The sequence below is a fragment of the Corvus hawaiiensis genome, chromosome 6 (genome assembly GCF_020740725.1).
Source record: "Corvus hawaiiensis isolate bCorHaw1 chromosome 6, bCorHaw1.pri.cur, whole genome shotgun sequence".
NCBI lineage: Eukaryota > Metazoa > Chordata > Aves > Passeriformes > Corvidae > Corvus > Corvus hawaiiensis.
In genome coordinates this window covers 15,823,375-15,843,397 of record NC_063218.1, presented here as the reverse complement: position 1 = coordinate 15,843,397, position 20,023 = coordinate 15,823,375, and the positions used below count along the sequence as shown (strand labels likewise).

General features: G+C 41.8%; 1 protein-coding gene across 1 annotated transcript in view; it reads right to left on the bottom strand.

Moving 5' to 3' along the window:
* Nucleotides 1–7,528, bottom strand: part of ITPK1 (inositol-tetrakisphosphate 1-kinase) — a 145,259-nt gene extending 137,731 nt beyond the window's left edge. Inside the window, exons 1-2 of the mRNA XM_048307998.1 lie at nt 7,407–7,528; nt 6,964–7,137 (exon numbers count right to left, since the gene is read on the bottom strand). Coding sequence (XP_048163955.1) covers nt 6,964–7,058 — 95 coding nt within the window. The 5' untranslated portion in view covers nt 7,059–7,137; nt 7,407–7,528. The remainder of the gene's footprint in view (nt 1–6,963; nt 7,138–7,406) is intronic.
* Nucleotides 7,529–20,023: the final 12,495 nt, after the last annotated feature.

Sequence of the window (20,023 nt, the reverse complement as noted above, 5' to 3'; positions counted from 1 at the left end):
TCATCCCTTCTTGGCACAGTTGAAGGCCACTACTTTTTCTTCTACCTACAACAGAACTGGGGAATATGCTTTGCAGAGGAGGGGGAGCACATGTTGGATTTTTGTCTTTCCTACAACAGCTTTTTACAGACAAGATCCATCTCCAGCCTCTTCTTTATGTTGAATAGCACAGTACAATACACTGTATTTACAAAATCTCCGATTCTTCTCACTGCTCTGGGCACTTCCCAGCTGATCTGCCTTTTCCTTGAAATGCTGTGCCCCAGACCAAAGGCAGTAGGTGAGGCTACTGCAGCAGCGTTATCAGTGCTGTGCAGAATGGAGGCACTACTTCACACGCCTTGCAGGCTCTGTTCCAACTCACACACCCCAAGATGACATTTGCTTGGGGTTTTTTGGGGCTTTTTTTTGGCAACACTGTCAACTTGTATTCTGCCTGTGATCTGCAAAAGAATGCACATCTTTCTCAGAAAAGTTGCCACATGACCAGGCTTATTGTTCCTTTGCTGCATAACAGTTCCAACAGGTTGTGGTAAAGGGATGTGCCATAAGGAAGACACAAACTTCCTGAAGCTGAGGTAAATGATTGCTAGACCACAAAACAGAGTCACTATGAAAGGGTGATTGTTACAGTCACTTCTGTTGTCCAGCAGCTGTGCTGTGTTCCCATGAAATGGTTCTGCAAGCGTAACACCACAAGCTCTTTCTTTGTGAGAAGAATGCCTGTCAGTAGGTGCTCTCAGAGATGAAGAAAATGCACACATATCCAGCTCTTCTGGGATGTAAAGTCTCTACACATGACCAGAAGAAGGAGCAGGAATCCAGAAACAGAGTGAGCTGCTTCTCCAAGAAATACATCCTTCTTTGCTACTACCTTCAACACTTTTTCATGGCTTAGTGTAAGTTCTACCATTAGGCCAGTTGTCTTTAAGAGTTAATGTCAAAGAAACTTACCCACCCATCTGGCCCCCAGTTACTTCTCATGATATAGTATTTCAGACTAACACAACCAACAATAGGAGCTATTGATCAACACACATGTATTTTATTTTTATGGCTTTTAAGGCTGTAAAAGCTAACTAGCACAAGCCAGATATCTAACAAAAGTAGTATTTAGGGTTTTTTGTGGGGAATTGGGGTTAAAGAAAATCCCCTGAGTTCTTCCTGGAAAAAATATGTAATATACTTCATGCCTGCTATATAAAGAAACAGATTAATTTAATACCCTCAAACCAGCATTATTCTTAAATCTGTCTTAAAACTCACGTTTAGGTTCTTGTGCACAGGCCATGGCACACAAGGGACCACAAATAAAGTTTAGAACAGAAAAAGAGAACCATACAGATCTACAGCACTGACAACAGTGCTTGCCATTTTATGGTAGATTACTAGATAGTGTGATTTCTCATATGTGCTAAAATAATACTTAACTATATCACAAAAATTAAATTGACAGAAGTTGAAGAATCAATTTAGCCTAAAGAAAAGGAAAAAAAGACAAACAAGTTCAGAAATTTACAGAAATTTAAATTAGGCATACTAATATTTTGGTAGGGGAAAAAAAAAATCATTGGTTGCTATGTTCAGCAGATCGACCTGGTATCAGCCTCAAAATAGCTTCATCATAACTCAATGAAAAAAAATCAACAAACCAACACACCATTTTGTTATGACAGTGACCTGTCGTAACAAAATGGTCTTCAGCACAGTTGACAGATGCTCTGTTGGAGCTACATACCCAAAGTTCTGTACTAAATCCCAGGCCTATTGAACTGATGCAGGTCGCAATTCAAGAACACAGCCTCGAGTTTCCGAACAGTCTTCACCAGTGCATAGCACCTAGGAATCCAAACTGGACCAAGATAACTCAGCTTCCTGCATGTCAGGGGATGCTATCAGTTTGACATGGGTGATCTCTCAAGGAGGGAAGATGTCAATTTGGCTTGGTCACTAAAAATCAAGACAACTGAGCTTTACTAAAAGGCATAACACAGTCACCCCCTTCCATTGTCTTTTGTGGGCAGAATTTGAGTTTCTCAGCATTTCTATCATTTCCTGAGAACTTCTTCCTCCCAGATGCTCACCCTATTTTATGAAAAACAAAACAAAAAACCCAAAACAAAAACAAAACAAAAAGAAAGCCAAAACCAAAACAGAATAAATAAACAAAAAAACCCACAGCAGAGTAAATTCTTACCATAAATAATCTGGCCATTAGGGTGGACAAGCACTGTTCTTCTATCAGTCAAATTGTGGGATTTATTATGACATGAATTACATCTTCAGGCAACTCTTCAACTGCTTTTCTATTCATTTTCTACATGCCATTTAGAGGAAATTCTGACTTTTTATGTATATAGCTACACAGAAAAGCTACCACATTACCATGCAAACTTACAAGCTGCACATGTGAATGCTTTTGTCCAAAATAACTGAGAAGTAGCTTATCCTTTAGAATTAGGTGACTTTAAATTATCTCCTCTTGGATGAAGCATATTTCACTTCACATCACTATAACTCATTCATATTGCCGTGACCTTACTGCCTCATATCTCCAGAGCTCCCAAAAGAGACCATAGTAACAGCTGACAAGCAGAACAACTACCAAGGAAATGGAGGCTTTTACAGAGCAAAGAGACATTTGTAAATGGCTGCATCTCACTAATCTTAACTGGTGCCAAACACACACAACTCATTTACTGAGTAGATATATAGGCGGTTTTATGCATATATGCCACTCCTCATATGGCATGAACAGAAGTCTTTTTATTCACAACATCCACAGACGTTATTCACAACGCCCAGCAGCACACAAATTTTACAAAATGATAACATGGGCATCCAAGAGTCCTCACCACCATGTGACATTCACACAACAGCTCTCCCATCTCTATAATGGAATGTGGCACCTCCATTTCCCTAACCTCGTATTAGTGCTCATGCACCTGCACAGTGACAGCCATTCCAAGGTCAGTGTGATGAGCATGGAACTGATTGGATTGAGCGTCTTTGCCAACTGCATAATCATTAAACCCAGCTTGAGACAGAGGATGAGACCAAGCAGCTAGAGAAAGGAGGAACTGTTCCTTTCAGCAGCCGCAGGGACACATGACAACATCAAAACTACACCCTTATATCACAGGCTCCTAAATTCTCAGTCAGGAGTGCCTAGAAACCTTGCTTACTTTTCAGTAGGCAATAGATACTCTATGTTTTGACAACAGACAGCAACCTAAAGCTCTGAGACTGTACCACCTGCACCAGAGGAGCAAAACATAAAGGCTCACAAGAAAGTCTATTTGAGATGCACAAACCAGACATTTGCACGCTGCGGTCCCACAAGCACCCTACACTCAGGGAACTGCAGCTGCAGCATATATGCTGGAATGCAGATAATTCCAAGTGCAACACAAAGCATGGTGTTCTAGCAGCTTTACTAAAAGCACAGGACAACTTGGCAACAGTAGTAAGTTGCCTAATAAATTCACTGACAGTGTAAGAAACATGTACCAAGCGCCCTGTTCCACATAAAAGAGCTCAACCCCGTATCACAACTCAAACAGGAATGCCTTCCTATCAGCAAGACTGAGACAGAAACTCTTTTCTCACCACTGAAACTGTACCTATGCACAGAACAGAACATAAAAGTCTTGCTCCAATGCCAGCTTACAAAGCAGCTTATATAGAAAAGAGCTGCTGGGCAAGACCAAAAACCACCTCAGGAAACAGACCAGAACAGAGGACACACCTCATCCCAAAGGAATGCCCCTGCCAGGGTGCTTCAGACATAGCAGGGAGAATGACTAACCTGGCACTGGGGAGGGAAGTCACATTCCTCTCTATACACAGTGGCAGGTTCAGCCAGTGGATCAGAGTGAACTTGGCCTATCTTCAGGTTTGGTCTCCCTTGGGAGATATCAGCTGCAGGCTTGAAACCAGGCTTCCCAGGTGACAGGCCAACTGCTCTATCCTCCAGGTCAACAGCTCTTAAGGCAGTATTCAGGGATCACTGATTCTCTGCAACAGACCTGTGAAAACACACTGCCCTTTTTCTCACCACTCTGCTCAGAAACCCCAAGGAGATGTAGAAGCACTAAGGTCTGCACTGGGCTGCAACTCACAATTTGGGATCACTGGTCTGGGCTATAAATGTGAAGGTAGATACAAACACTGGCACTACCTTTACCTCTACAAAGTTATGCTCTACTAAGAATATGGCTCAGGTGGGATATATCTAGTCTGTCTCAGTGAGGACCAAACGTGCAGGTGAACTCTAAGGCCTTTGATAAAAGGAAGATTCCCTTGTGGATAAAAAGATTAGGCAAAAGTCCCAAGACACTATGTTCAGGCAGGACAGCTCCCATGTCAGTCATACGGAAGTTTTCAAGTTGGATACAAACATGAGGAAAGTATTTAAGGTTCCTGCCCAGTGTTTGTGGAGCAGAAAGCTCAAGGCAGGGCTGCCTATGCCCCAAACCTGCACCTTAACTGCTGGTCCACTCACACTGGCTCATGTCTCCTTTCAGTTCAGACAATCTAACCTAAAACCTGGAGCCATGCTTAAGAAAGCAGTCCAGCACTTAGAGCCCATCTCTCAGAGAATGCTTTGAACAGATTTTGAAATGTCTGTCCATGACCTCTTTCAGATGTCAGTGCTTTGCACAAGAAGTGGCTGCCCTGGCAAACTGTAAAGAAATGAAGATTCTCCTTATCCTAACAATACCCCAGATTTAAAGCCAGCATGCTTCAGGAGTTCATTAGGAGGCTCCTCTTACTTTCCTGGACTATATAACTGCTCCATCACAAACCCGTACAAACAAATCTGAACTTTGTAGTCATCCGGAAAGTATATCCCTAGGCAACAGGCAAATAAATTCCAAGTAGCAGACACCATAAAGCACATAGAGTAGACAGACAGACACATAGTCCACTCTAACACATGAATCACTGTACAGGAATGAGTATGCTTGTCTTGTTTTTTACCATACACAAGATTTCTAGTAAGATGCATGTTGAGTTTGGCACAACTTTGTCTATGGAAAAAAAAGTTTACAAACACACAAGTTATCAAGTAGATATTATCCATAAACACTTGAAATCTTTGCCTAAATGAATGCAGCCTCCCTTTGGTGTCAATAGAAGTTACTGGGAATGAAAACAGAGCATCCAAGATATCAGCAGAATGTGCTCCAATGACTGTACTGATACTTAAACCAAACATTTAACTCTGCTTGTACAGAAATGCTAATAATGCTTTTAAAAGTACCAAAGCATGTATGAACAGCCACCTCTATCCAGTGCCTGTAAGTGGTATTCAAATTGAGCTTAGCCTGTACAGGATGAGGTAGCCTAATTTTCACCAAGAAATTAGTAAAGTGTAGCAAGAGAGACTCTTTGGGGTCAATTTTCACAGCACCATGAGGACCCAAAACTATTAATAGGTTTATACAGTACAAAAAGAAATTGTGGATCCATGCTATGTAACACAAGTGTAAGGAATTTCTGAGGTAGAGAAAAATGAAGCAAAGCACTTAGTCAAAAAGAGAAACAAGGACAATGGAGGACAAAAAGTCAGTTTTGGAGATTCCTAAATACAACAATGTACAGTACATAATACGAAAAAGTTTTTAATGGATTTTCTGAGATTCACTGTAGTTTCCAGGCATGAAAAACAGCTATACCAAACCTCAAAGCCCTAAAAATTACATTTTTCATATGCCTAATAGAGGTAAAAAGTGTATTTTTGAGCATCACAAAAACTAACCTAAAATCTTACACAAGGGCAAAACTTAGCATTATTCATCGACAAGAATTTTGCTTAGAGAACCACGTGAAATTAGACATTAAACCAGAACTTGTGGCCCTTTCTATACTTCCAAAAAAGTCTAGTAAATTTTGCTGAAGTTTGATGGAGGGGATACAAAATGTCAAGTACAAAAGCTGATGTAAAAGCTTCTGTCACTTTCTTGAAATAGCTCTCTGTTTTGCCTCCTTCATCTTTACAGAAAGAAGCAAGTGCTGTCAACAGAAATTTCACAGGGACTGGTGTTTTTAGAATGACATGCTTTAAATAAAGTGTATTTGACATCCTATACAATATATTCTGTAAAGTTTGCAGCATATTTTCAATTATCAAAATTGATTTAGTATCCTTGTTATAAACTTACTATTAGAATGAAGTAAGAAAAAGCTGTTATTCAGTATCAGAAACTGTGATGTATATGTCACAAGACGTTGGACCCATAAAGAGTTTAAACTCCCAATTAAATAATAAAATTGTGTAATATACTGCATAAATTATCCTCTAAGCTATACAGATAAAGTCTAATTACAGCTTATCAAACTAACCTTTACCTCTGGGACAGCACAAAATAGACGTGGTTATACCACCTTCAGATGTCTTATTCACATCTCAAATGAATACAAGCTTACTCAGGGGTTTGTAGACCCTAATTTTACATGTTTTCACACAACTTGAAGGAAAGTTATTCCCAGACGTTTGACTCTTTCTAATAATAACTCGGCTTCGTAAGAAGGTCCGCAGAGATCCCAAATTACACTATTTCAGCGGGAATACCAGAGACCTCTCGGGAAGCAGGGGACAGAAATGCACCCAGGCGGGCAGTAACGTGGGGCTGTGCCGGGCCCTCGCACACCCACGGGGACGCTGCACCATCCCGGATAGTGCTTCCCTGGAGAGACCGGCAGCGCCCAGGTGAGCGGAAGGCAGGAGCGCTTAGCCCGGCCCGGAGGCAGCGGGGCGGGGTGCCCGGGGCACTGCGAGCCCTGCGGCCCCGGTCCCGGCGGGCAGAGCCGGCTCCGCGGATTCCCGCACCGAGTGCGGTACGCCCGAGGGCGGCGCGGGCCACGGCCGAGCACGGAGCGGCCCCAGCCCCATCCCGGGGCCGCCGCCTGCCCCGGCGTCCGCCCCGGCGCTCTCCGCGGCGAGGGCCGCCTCCTTACCGGCACAGCTCGGCGAAGGCCTGGAAATTCAGTTTCCTGATCTTCTTCTCGCTCAGCCAGTATCCCACCCGCTTCCCCTTCAGGAAGGTCTGCATGGTGCCGCCCCGCGAGCAGGCGACCAGGGCGGCGGGGCAGCGCGGCTGACGCTCGCACTCGGCGCCTGCCAAGCGACGGCTGGAAGAGAAGCAGAGAAAGGAGGATCAGCCGGTTCCCCGCGGCGGGCGCTGCCCCCCGCCCGCCCGCCCGCTCCGCTGAACCGCCGAGCCGCGCCAGGCGCAGCCCCCGGCGGGCGGGCAGCCCAGACAGGCCCTTCCCCGCACCGGCGGGCAGCTCGCCGAGGCAGAGAGAAGCCGCTCCCCGCACCAGCCCCGGAGCGCCCAGCCGAGCAGGCACACCGCCGCCGCCCGCCCCGCGGCACGCCCGCAGCGCCCGCACGCACGGACCCCGCCGCCGAGCTCGCCTCCGTGCCCACTCGCCGTCGTCGCTGCCGCTGCTGCTGCTGCGCGGCCGCGGTGGTGGTGGTGGTGGTGGTGGTGCTGCTGCTGCTGCAGCCGCTCAGCTCCCCATTTGCCCGCTATTCGCAGCCGCCTCCACTTCCTCCTCCTCCTCCAGGCCGTCCCCTGCGCTCCGCTCCCACCCACCTCGCGGGGCGGGCACCGGGATGCTCCCGCCCCGTCGCAGCACCGAGGGGCCGCGCCCGCCCCGCGGGCTCCGCGCCGCCGCCGCCAGGGGGCGCCCGCGCCGCCGCCTTAAAGAGACAGCGCCCCTTTCTGGGCGTGGCCCGTGGATGCGCCATGGGACTTTGGGGTCCTAGGGAGGAACAGTTTTACACAGCTACTGAAAGCGGTTGGTCAGTACATCTTTCACAGAAAAAAGATTCTAAGTAAACATGAATCTTCACTGCAAAACCAAGTATGTTCCTTCTTCCAGCATTTGCAAGTATCTGGAGGGATTAAACAATGTTTTCAATAACAGCTATTTCTTATTTAACTTTCTTTGGCAGGAGGCAAAAGGCAGGCAATGCAAGCATGAGCTGACATTCTCATTTTTGGATTGTGCATCCCTAAATACTGAGGCAGCTGTTCTGTGCTTCATTTCAGAGGAAGAATCTTTCAGTCTGATTTACTGTGTCTCAAAGGACAAGTATCATTTCCCCGTTTTTGTTTTTCCCCTTCATCTGAAAGGATCACCATTTCATCCTGAACATTTTTCTCTGTCTCTCCAGGAATGGAAAGCATGGCCTTGACAATAACGATGTCCCTCACAGAGGGGTTGGCGTACCTGCAATCCTGAACAGAGGTGCAGATGATGCTTCTATGAAGATGCTCTCTGTGAACCAGCCCTGGAGCCCTGTGCAGTGGGAACTGCTCAGCGAGTTCTGCTGACTCACAGTGCCACAATAAATGTGGTTTATAACTTCAGCAGAGTATTGGAACAGTGGTAGAAGTATCCATGTGAAGGAAGGAAGGGTGAAAGCCTTAAGAAATATGAAAGGGGTAATTGACTTAGGGAGTTTGTAGGAAACATTTTACATTCCTGTCATTATTCACATGAACAGTGCAGTCATCCTGACCCAAGGGTTTATTGGAAAGTAGGCAAGGAATGGAAACACCTGCAAACAGCTCATACCAATGGTTTTTGAGAATTTGTATCATAGCATTTTTTCTCTATTTGTGATTGCTCTGAGGAATAAATATCTTTATTTGTCTCCTTCATCTTACTTGCCACTCATACGTTCTAACCTTTATTTTACAGAACACTTTTTATCTTAATCATATTCACACATTTTTTCACAGTAAATTAATTAATGTAATTAGAATTAGTAAATGTATTTTGATAGCATGATTCCTGCTGCAGAGTATTTCACTGATACTTAAATATTTTATGGGAGTAAGGTAATTTTGGAAAAATTTGTAACTCAAAAATACAAGACTTTATCAAACATTATCAAATTTATATACAAATCCTGAAACAAATTGACTTGCGGTTCTTGTTATGAAGTGTTTCATTTTGCCAATATCAGTGCTTTATTTCAGCTATCATTTCACTGGACTTTTTTTAGACTTTATTAAAATTTGAGTCAGTATATTAAGCTCAAAATTTATATTTGTATCAGAATAGAATATGAATGTATTGAAATATGAAAATCTTGAAGCCAACTTCCTAAAATATTTCTTTCTGAAAGTTTTCTTCTTTAAGAAATGTCACCGTTTCAGACCAATCTAAAACACAGTCTGCAGAGACAGAAATATTTATGTACGTTTTTCCGGATGCAGCAGAGCAGGTTTTTAGAGGTGTTGAGCATTCCTAGCTCCTGTGGAAATGAAGCACAGGCACTAAAAAGGAGGAATTTGCTTTGCTCCGATATAGAAAAACTTGAATTAAATATATCAAAGACCAGATTCAATCTTAGGAAGGAGGAGGCTGGTAAATGCCTTCATTTTAAACTACAGTTTTTGAATCTTAACCCTTGAACAACTGCAGATGTGGGAAACATATTTCACCTGGTGTGCCACTGTACTGCATCTTGCTGTACAATGTTGCTAAATAAATTACAATCCTCTGTTTACACTGCAGAGCTTGTTCAGGCAATGCCAAACCTGCAACCACAGGAAGCCCCAGGGTAATGTTTATGCCATTCCTGATCAGGAGCAAGCTGACTATTCCTGTGACTTTCTGTGGCCCAACTCTGTAAGCTGCAGCTCATGAGCTGCTTCATGCTAATTAAAGGGGTGAGGGTTGATTAGGATCTTGAGCCCTCCGGCAATCAGAACTATCTTCCTCTTCATCTTAGCTTCAGCTACAGGCCAAAGCATGTTTCCCTTGTTTAGCTGGAACCTCTCACACCTTGGCTTCTAACCCTTTCAACAAATACAGGGGCTCTGACAAGGCTGGATACTTGCAATGTGGCATAAGTTAGTAATGGAAATTAATTTTAGATTAATATGAGGCATCCCCACTTAGTTATCGAAGTATATTTTCTCAGTATTTTTTGAATTATTTTTTCAGCAGCTGGAAGAAGTCATGATAGAATCTTTTGCAATGAGTGAAAAGAAGGTGGTAAACTGATTTACATTGCCTGCAGTTTAGGGTTTTTGCTTTTATTTGCATTTTTTATTATTACAGGACAGTTGTTACTCTGCTGCAGATGGGCAGGAGGGTGGGCTGAGCCTTCTGTATCAGAACAGGTCCCTTTCTCCAGTCAGTCAAACCACCAAGTCAGATCACGTGCTAACACGGCACTGCTGGAATAAGGTCGTAGGTAGGAGGGAGCACAAAGAAAACCCTGCATGTGCTGCACTGCAGCTTCTGGCCCCTGAGAGAGAGACCCAAAGATGAGTCCAGGTGCTGCACAGCATGTGGAACTTGTCATCACCAGGGAGGCAGCCAGAGAGAAATGTACAAGAGGCATGGTGGGCTGCCATTTCCTCAGGTCTCTGCTATATCTATAACCGATTCATCACTGCAAGATTCATAAAAAGGCCAGATAGGACTTCTTTCCACAGTGGTTCACTGGAGGATGTGTGTGACAGAAGCTGAGCTTCTACAATTTATGGTTGTTTTTTGCCTCTGATAGTATCAGATGGATTTGGTTTTTTTGGTTTTTTTCTTTAATACACTACAGTTAGTCGGCTTTGGAATACTCCTGGCGTGGGCTTTGGAAATGCTTTTCTGCAGCTATTCTTTTTGCACTTGTGAGACTGTACATTGTGGTAGCTCTTGAAAAGATGGAAATTGTTGCCCTTCCCAGAGAGCAAAAAAAGCCAGTGTCTCCTGATGGGACTGTGCAAAATCAGCAAGCACAATGTCTGTGAACTGTTAGTGAACTCTAAGGAAGCATTTAAACAAAACAGGAAAAGGGTCCTCAATCACTGGAGCCGTAAGCATGAGAAGAAAGTGCAAGTGATGCTGTGGCCCACACCGGACTTCTATCTTTCCTGTTTTCTCAATTTTAGCAGTCTAAAAGGTTCAACTGTAGCCACAAACAACTCATGGAAGTGGAGAACCGCTGGAAGGAGGACATGTTCTTGAGGTCACCTTGAACGTGTTCTTAACATGAGAAGCAAAGACAGATGTAAGCCAGAAAAATACGGGACAAGAGTGGTAGGATTAATATATGTCCAGGTCAGTTGATATGACTTTATATGTAAGAGTTATGTGTCCATGTCAGTCTTATGTACATTCATCATATTAAAAATAGTTACATTGTTTTAAAAAAATAATGAAATGAAAGCAATGAAAGATATGATTTTTTTTGTGGTAAGATGGCTCATTTTGCTGGAAGCATGCTCCCAGAATTGTTATACATACTTAAAACTACCTGATTAAAAAACCACGAACAGCTATAAGCAGAATAACTCTCTCAGCATGAAACACATCCCCCATCCTTGGCTTTTTTCCACTCAGAGTGCATTCTGAAACATTATCTAATCCCCATACTCAATAATACTCAATAACCAAAAGAGGCTTTTTTTTTCCTTCTTGCTCGAGTACCAGTCTCGTATCCAAAGATTAAACTATACATATACATCTCCTTCACGTTACCAACACTCTGTCCTGTAACATCCCATTTCTACCTCCTACTACATGGAGCCCTTCTGAAGGAAGATGATCATGTAGAAAAGAACTGGAAATTCAGGAGACAAGTAAGTTATAGAAAACAGGAGCTAATCAGCTGTAGTGTAAAAGGAAAAAGGGGAAAAAACCCAAGCTAAAGCACCATCAACAAAAAGACCTGGAATAAATCAACTGAGACCACAATTTGGTTATAGCTCTGGGCATTTACTAGATGCTCAGGCTTGTAAAGTGAAATAGATCGCTCATCTAGAATCACAAACTTTCAGATATTTCAGATCACCTAGATCCTGTAAGACACTTGTAGTTGCACAGATGATAAATTCCATTAATACTTGTTGTATCACTGTACTATTAAATTTATTATCTCACATACTCAGTGCCTGTCAGTCTGTAAATAAGGCTTAGGCAGTGAGCACATCTGAATGTGGGACTTGTCATAATCCCATAGTGTCATTATGGAGCTACCTGGACAGGTACTGCTTCCCAATCATTTTTCTGACAGCTAAAAGGGACACTTCCATAGACAGGATCCCAGCAAATATTCCTAGTGATTCTTAACAGGCCACTTCTGTGCTTCATATTAATGTACCAGATATATAAGAGCCACCTTTAGGGTTGAACATACAATGCCAATGCTGCCCTTTGGGATTTTCCTTTCTCCCAGAGCTTCCAGAGAGGGGAAGGAATGTTAGTGACTGAATGCATGAAGGCTGCTTGCCTTGAGCCTCAGTTTTCTGGTGCGACCTCTGAAGAAAGCTTTTCACATGGATGAAAAGTTTGTCCTAACTTGTGCCTATGAAGATTCCCATTGTTTGATAAGGGATGAGCTAACATTGTACCTTTTCCCTTCATCAGAAGCCAATTTCCATTATCCAAGTGCCAACTGTCCCAATACATATAGAAGCTCAATGCCTAAAAGAGATCTATGTTTTTGAAATTGTGCAATTAATATAGATACATACATGCTTCCTCTTTTATTTATTTGGGAAACCAATCTAAACAAATCAGAGCGAGGACAAGTTAGAAGAATGTTCTTGAACTCTCAGCACTTTGAATAGTGGTTATTTCTGCTCCGTTTGCATCAAGCCTATGAAGTGGGATTCTTTTTCACGTGAAGGCCTGCCAGGAGAAATCAGAGAGGGTGAGGAACACCCTAAACCAGAGGAAAGCACTCATGCCACCATTTAGACAGCAGAGGCCTCAGGACATGCCAAGGAGCTGTCATAAAAGTGTTTCAAGCACTTAAGTAATTTTTCAGCTACTTGGACTATAGAGTTCTCTAAAGAAAATGGTTTCATAAACCAGAGAATTCGAAGTTAGCCCAGATGTCTTGAGGGTAAAGTTGATAGTGGTTTCAGGTTAGATTTTGGCTACTCTGCAATAACAAAAGAAGCTGCCAAAGGGATTTACCACAATTTGTAGGACATCTTCTGAAGATAATGCCTAGATTGGTGTGGGGGAGAATAATAGGCATGTGGGTCTTGCCAAAGGATCTCACCTACTCAATTTTGAGAGCATTCAAACCTGAACTCTTCTTTGCTAATCATCTCCACTTGCTACCAATGACAATAGCCCCAAAAGACTGGTTTACCATCACTCCACACAGCTGGGGAAAGGAGAACTTGCAGCTGTCACAGACTTTTCTAGAGTGAAAAAACTTTTGTGTTGCTGGCTAACCTTGGTGGTTTTTTGGGGGCCTTATTTGTGCAGATTTCCAGAGAAGGGACATCTACACCTTCTGTTCTGCTGTTCTTTCTGATCCTCCTGGGTTAGGGTGGCTATTCTCACCCACCAGTCCAGTGCTGGCTAACCACGTTTCCAAGCATTTTCACTGTGTGAAGCCACTCCAGAAAAGTATCAGGCTGCCTAATTTTACCAAGCTAAAGATTTTCCACTGCTTCAGAGGCTGTTTTGACAGAGCACTTAGAACTAGCACTTAAAAAATGTGCAACAATCTGAGAATTATAGTGTCTAGCAAGTGAAAAAAGAATGATGGAAGATGAAAAGACCTTGAAATTGTAACCTCTGCTTCAACAACCAGATCAGGATAGGTTTAATTTTGTGTCACAATCCATTGTAACATCATCATTTATGCATTGGATTCATTGGTGAAACACTTCGACTGGTAACAGTTACCCAGAACACTATACCTGGCAAACAAGCTCTGCAGCATGTAAAAGCATCATTTCAGAATGGAGGTGCTCTAAGTCCCATTAAACAAAGCAGTGCAGAAATGCACCTACAATGACACACTAATTTAGGCCAGATACTTTTTTGTATGGAGAAGGTGTTGATTTGGATGCACTTGAACTTGCTACAGTCTCATAGCAGTATATTTCTTTACCCTCCCAGTATCCTCATGTTGTTATGATAATGATGTTTACGTTCTGTTGGTGAAAGGCAAACCAAGCATACATTTGTGTGGAAAAGTGGACATTTCCCCTCTTTAAGAATGCTAAAAAATGCAGTAATAAATGTGCTAAGCTGGAGACATTTAAATAGTCACTTGGAATTATAGGACAGAGTATGACAGTAGGCATTACTGCAATTTCATTTTATATAGCAAAGAGCAGCAGCTTAAAAATTCTGCACAGCAAGGAAAAAATGTAATGCCTTTTGCTTGAAAGATTTGCAAATACTGCTTAATGTGCTTTTGTTAAATGAAATGCAAATACTTACTTACTAATAAATTATTGAAATTTTCCCTTTGAGAGTAATCATCAACTGCTATTAACATCTCCATTCAAATGTTCAAGTCATTCTGGGTCTCTGTGCTATTTCTGGTACAGACCTCTAGCATGGGCTTCAGAAAAAGGCAAATTCAGGTACAAGGCTAGGTGAGTAGTTAGAAGCTTCACAACTACAGTGAACTGACTTTTATCTTTCACTAAAGATAAACAACAGGACAAAAACAGGAGCCCTCCATACAGATGAGGATGAAGATTTACTTCCAATTGATGACATTTGTATGAAAGCCTCCCCTCTCATGTCGGCCTCTCAGCTGAGCTGACAGTGTGCACTTGTGACAGCTGAGCTGACATCGAGCACTTCAATGGGTAACAAGGTGCTCTACAGGTCTGGAGCTTGGATAAACCATTAGGTCCTTCTGTCATTCAGCCTGCCTCTGACAGTGACTTCCCATTGCCTCAGACAAGTTCTGGTTTTTTATAATCTATGCAGACATTTCTGTGACTAAGAACCTATCAACCCACACATTATATGGGTGGATATCTTACACATATGCCTCTTGCAGTACATTTTAATGTTAGCAACTATGGGCTAATTCCTAAGCTCGAACAGGACAGAGGGAAGAGGTTCCTAAAAGACACAAAGACACACTGTCTTGGGGTGACTTTATGATGTGCATGCCCTACTGCCGCTCTATGCCCAGATATGATTCCTGTGCCTGTGTCTTTAAAAATATGGAACCCTTCACAAATTTTGGACATTCCTCCAAATTTGTCTCAAACCAGGACACACAAACGTAAACTTTTTGGTTTGGTTTGGTTTTTGGGTTGGGGGGGGCATCATTTTTTTGTTTGTTTGTTTGGGGGTTTTGGGGTTGGTTTGGTTTGGTTTTTGTTGTTGGTGGTGTTTTTGTTTTTTGAAAGGTTAGATTCTGCAAATTTTAAATATTGCTGTCTACAATATGCTGTCTACCTCCCCCAAACTTCCATCCTGGTCTATGCAAAATTGGGATCCTTTGAATTTGGGAAAAGGCCTGATATGAACTGAGTTCTTTCACTATTTGTTTAGTAAAAGAAAGTTATGTTTCTGGAAAATACAGTTTACAGTCTAGAGCAAGATAGGTACAGCCTAGAAACTGGGAATCTCAGAAGAGACAATAACTAAATCTCTTTAAAATAATTCTATGGTGTTACTGACTTAAGCATCACATAAGCATCACTGAAGGAGAGAATTAGTAGAAATTTTTTTTTAAATTTCTCCTCTCGTGAGGGTGGAGCAGTCACTCTCTAAGATGGTCAGATGTTTCTCTTGGACCATCTATATGGACAGAAAAAGGATTCTGTTTTTTCTTTTTAACATGGGTGATTTTTCAGTTAACTTGTTTATATGACTAAACGTTGACAGCAGCAAACTCAGCATGGAAATTCAATAACTGCTCCTTTCTGGGAGTATGAGCTTACTTTAGTTGAAAACATGAAAAAACAGAATTCTCAGGGGTTTAAGGGCAGTTTTGGAAGTGGACTTGGGGTGGTTTTTTGTATTATTTATGAAAATTTAATTAAAAACAATAAATTGTAATGAACAATGGTTTTGTTGAAATGCAATTTATAACTGTAAACTGGTTTGACAAAAATTCTGCAGGAAAGCTCTCTTTCCTTCAAGGTCAGTACAATGCTGGGTCATATCACTGGAGCTGTGAGATCAATATCTGCATTGCTTCTGCATAAATTGTACTTGTTCTCTGTTTGAATAAATGCCATGGAGAGAAATAGTTAGTTTCCAGACACCTCTGCCCCAATCCTTTCAGTATGTTTTGTCAGTTCTTGCTCAACTTTGAAGCGACTTTGTAATTGGCTGAAAAAGAGAAGGTAAAAGCAAAGATTTTATCTCTTTCCTGCCGGAATTGTTTTACCGCAGACAATGCAGACATGAGGCGTACATTCAGTGGTAACTAATTAACGAGGAGCATCAGTGTACTGAAGACTAAGAGTGCAGTCTAAAATACCAAGGCCCTTCTTCATAAAAGACTCAGTTCTTTATAGGCACTTTGACAAAGGGTACTAGTGTATAATTCTTCCTTTGGCAGATGTTTACTGTGGATGGTTGAGAGAATGAGATAGCTATTCCATTTGAAAATATCAAAAAGTTTGTTGGAAAGATGATAAATATTTCTACAACTAAGAACAAAGTATGGATGGTATTCAAAGAACCTGGTTAACATGATTGCCTGAAGCTTAATTCAGATGTGGCTGCTGCTAATAAAATGGTGGAAGCAGAATTTCAGGAACTGAGAATTAAAGATTAAGGTAATTTAAGGTCCCAAAATTTCAAAGTGTACAAAGCAAATATACTATTTCAATTCAAAATGAGAAGAAATAAAATATAAAAATTCTATCCTATAGAAAAGTGCCTTGCATGCTCTCAAATGAATGTGCAACACTCTATAAGAGAACAGATGTTTCCAACAAAAGAGTTCAAAAAAAGACAGCAGTACAGACAAAACAACTACCCAAGAAAAAAAGGGGATCAGAAGATTACGGCCTTATTTTCAGAAAAAACAAAACTTCTAAAACACAAACTAAAGATTCATAAAACATGAAATAAAACATATGAATTGAAGCAAACTAATGTTCTTGACTCACACTAAATTATAAGAAACTGATCAAAACAACTTATTACACCACAACAGGATACTATGAAACTCACTGTAACTACATCTAATAAATAAAACTGCTGTAAGCTGCAAAAACACTGGACATTCAAGCACTCACTGATAAAAATTCACATGAGTACTATAAACATTGTTCTGAGCAAAAAAAAAAAACCCAAGGCATTCTCTTTTCCCAATATACATCCTCAGTTTTTTCATGTGTTACTTCAAATTCACTAAAAACTCATTCCCTTCTGTATTTCTTTATAAGCACAGCACTAACCCTGCTTGTAACACAAAGGAGAGTTTGCCCAGCTGGAGCTGAGGGCAGATGTCATGTGAGGCTTGGGTTTTCATGTGTGTTTTCTTTCCCCAGTCAAAGCACTGGTTCTTCAGTTTGCTCTATGCCCTACCTTTGGAGTACCAGGAAGAGATGTGAACTAGTCTACCTCTCTTGGCTTAAGGTTAGGTATGATCTTCATAGGACCAACACATGTGCTCATGCCCTGTTCTCCTCATTTATGCCAGTTTTGTCCTTGGAATCCCAACATATACGGAGTCTGTAGGGACCCCAGTTCTGCAGCCAAGAGTTTGGTTTAGAGTCAGGATTAAGAAGGAAAAGATCCAGGAACGTGGTATTCTAGATGAATCAAAAAATCAGTGTCCTACAAAGTGGAAGGCAAATGCCATCTTGACAGAAATGTTTCCATTAATAGATTCTCACTTCTCAGTTCTTGTCAGCGAGAACCTACTACAACTCTGCTAAATATAAACATAAGATCCACCCAAAAGGATGCAAGATGCATTCTGTCCTTCAGCTTCTGCCTTCCATTTGGAAGGCCAACTAATTTTGGTTTTTTAATCATCTCAGGTCTTCTACTTTTGCTTTTCTATTTTGGCTAAAATCTAAACTTAGGCAATACTTTCTATTAATACTGAGTTATGAAAACTTTGTTTGACTCAAACATTACAACTAACCCTTCTGATTCCTCTTGTCAACCCTCATTTATCCTATGTAGTTTATCAGGATCCTGAGTGCACTAACAGGCCTTAATAGCCCCAACAATCCTCACCTGATCCCTCCCTTGGGCTCAGGACCCCAGTTTAGTCAAGCCTTGTGCTTTCAGTTCATGCCTGACCTGAGCTGTATCACTATGTGTCCCCAGCTCAGCCATGACTGTGCCAAGCCATGTTTATCCAGACCTGGAGTTACAGACTGAATTCCTAGCTTGACCTCAGTCTTTTCTTATCAATATGGACCTTCGTGGCAATTGCTAGGTTATGTCTGACCCTAGTTCTTGCTGGACCTGACCCTAGCCTGTGGGCTGCCTTCACAGCTTGAACTTGGACCTGCCTTGTTACTTGCCTGATGCTCTGTACTCCTGGCTGAATCTGGTGTGCCCTGCCTGCCTTGCTCAGGCTCTGTGGGACTGGGCTTGGGCAGTGAGGCTCTGCCCCATCATCTGTGTTATTATGCTTGGCTCCTGCCCTCTATGGAGCAGCCAGCTCTCACTGCTCCATTGTTTGTCTCTTTTATCTTCAAAATAAACCAAATATTTCTATAAAAATACATTGCATGTCAAAACTAAGTGAAACACTTTTTTTTTTCTAATGCTACAAAATTCCATGATTAATTCTCTGATTCTGTTCATTAAATATTATTTCCTTTGGATTCAGCAGACTTCTATCTCCTCCTCTGGTTTGCCAAGCTGAATATTACCCTTTTGAGTGTCACCAGGTGTATGTTCTCATTTCAATATGCAGAGTTATGAGTTCTTTCCCCTTATTAATACCAGCCCTTGTGACTGGAATTTGTCTAAAGCTGAGAACAGTTGCTTCTTGTTCTACTAATTTTGGTATTATTCCCTTCCCCCTCAAAGGCCTGCTGCTAAAACTAATCAACCAACAAACTCTCAGTTGAGCTATTTGCTCCGTCCCTTCCTATACTATGCCAGAGGTTAAGCATAACACTGAATTTAGGCAGACTGAGATCTAGCCCAAAACCACTACAAATCACTCTGTCCGTGTTATGCCTTAGCTTTCAAAGGCAGCTTGTGATTGTTGTAACAACTCTTCAAATTTTTTAGATCCTTCTCTTCATAACCACAATCTCAGGCTTATGGTTATTACAGAAGACCCATGGTTAGGTCTTTTAACCTACTTGGTTTACAAGCAGGTTAAATCCTAAACCATCCTTCCTGCTTTTTTTTCATAATCTTAAGTGCAAATGCAGGCTTTACAGTTAGCACATGTATCCACTGCCAAGCCATACATTCACACTCACATATTAATTCATACTGAAACCCTTCTCTTTGAAATCTAGGTGGGTATTTCAAAGAATCTGGTTCATTTCCCATCATTATATCTAACCTCAATATAAGAAAATGCAATATAGCCATGCTTGAGTGGAAGGTCTGTCAGCCACACAGGAGTTTTATTCACTTTTAGATCACCTGGGACCCCACCACCTGTAAGAATGGAAAGAATGCCATTTAGGTGAGAAAAGTGTCCCAGGGGTAATTAGAGGTATGTAGCTATTCATGTCTAGATCTATCATCACAACTACACTAATGATTTATTTAAACTTCGGGAAAGATAATGAAATCTTGATTGAACTGAAGTGTAAAATCGCTGACCTGGGAGTCACGCTGTTGCTCAGGCTGGCTCTGCCTGTGGTGCCGGGCGCCATCTCGTGTCACTTTTGGGCCTTTAGTTCAATGAGCATTAAAGCAACAATAATTTTTTTAAAAACCCACAAAACAACAAAACAACAAACCAAAACAGCACGACTTAAAGTGAAGTTTCTCTGTGACAGAGGAGTTGTATTTCTGACTCTTGTGGGCTCTCAGTAGTGTCACTTTTCTCTACTGATATCTGCAGCTCCATGCGTTTTGTCATCAGCTGTCCTGACTATAATCCAAAACACCAGCTTCTAACACTTTTCATTGAAACACCAAACATAGCAGGATAAGCCATCATAAATTTGATTTTGCAGCAGCTCTTATATACTGTGTCCCATGCACCTACTACATCCCCAAGAAAAGTGGCAGAAGATACCATGTATTTACAAAATGTCATTGCTTTAGCGTCTTTCATTTCTTATTGGGCATCCCTTTTTAAATCGTCTTTTAGCCTCCTTCTTAA